Here is a 510-nt window from a genome sequence, read left to right on the forward strand (position 1 = left end):
TGCTACAGAACAAGGGGCTACGGTGACCAGTACTACGGCGGCTGCTACCGAACAAGGAGCTGCGGTCACCAGCCGTATCACGACCGCTACAGAACAAGAAGGTGTGATGGGTGGCCGTTCATCTACTGCTACAAGTCGCAAACAGGGCGAGTTCCATGAAGAACCAAGTCGGAAGACACAGCAAATGATTTGGACAGCTTCGACCGCGATGACTTTTTGGACGTGGAAAACCTCTTTGGTCCCGTTGCAGCAGATGATATCAATGTCGCGGTTGAGTCTTTTGCCTATGGTGCTGAGTCTGAGGACGATGAGGAAACGTTTGACGAGGCTGGAAACGACGAAGAAGAGTATGCCGATGAAGAGGAGTCCGACCCAGTGTTTGACGACGAAAGTGGTGTATTTCAACAAGATGATGCGGCGATGCGAGGGCTAGGTGAATCAGGTTGGAAGATATACGATCAAGATCACTGCGGTAAGGCGGTTGGATACAGAATAACAAGTTGCGTGTGC

At 51.2% G+C, this 510-nt stretch overlaps 1 protein-coding gene across 1 annotated transcript; it reads left to right on the top strand.

Moving 5' to 3' along the window:
• Positions 1-106: 106 nt before the first annotated feature.
• Positions 107-433, top strand: PPTG_23754 (hypothetical protein; the record flags this gene model as incomplete). Its single annotated transcript, XM_008912803.1, has 1 exon — positions 107-433. The coding sequence occupies one exon, from the start codon at positions 107-109 to the stop codon at positions 431-433; it is 327 nt and encodes a 108-aa protein (XP_008911051.1).
• Positions 434-510: the final 77 nt, after the last annotated feature.

This window comes from Phytophthora parasitica (assembly GCF_000247585.1).
Source record: "Phytophthora parasitica INRA-310 unplaced genomic scaffold supercont2.50, whole genome shotgun sequence".
Lineage (NCBI taxonomy): Eukaryota > Oomycota > Peronosporomycetes > Peronosporales > Peronosporaceae > Phytophthora > Phytophthora nicotianae.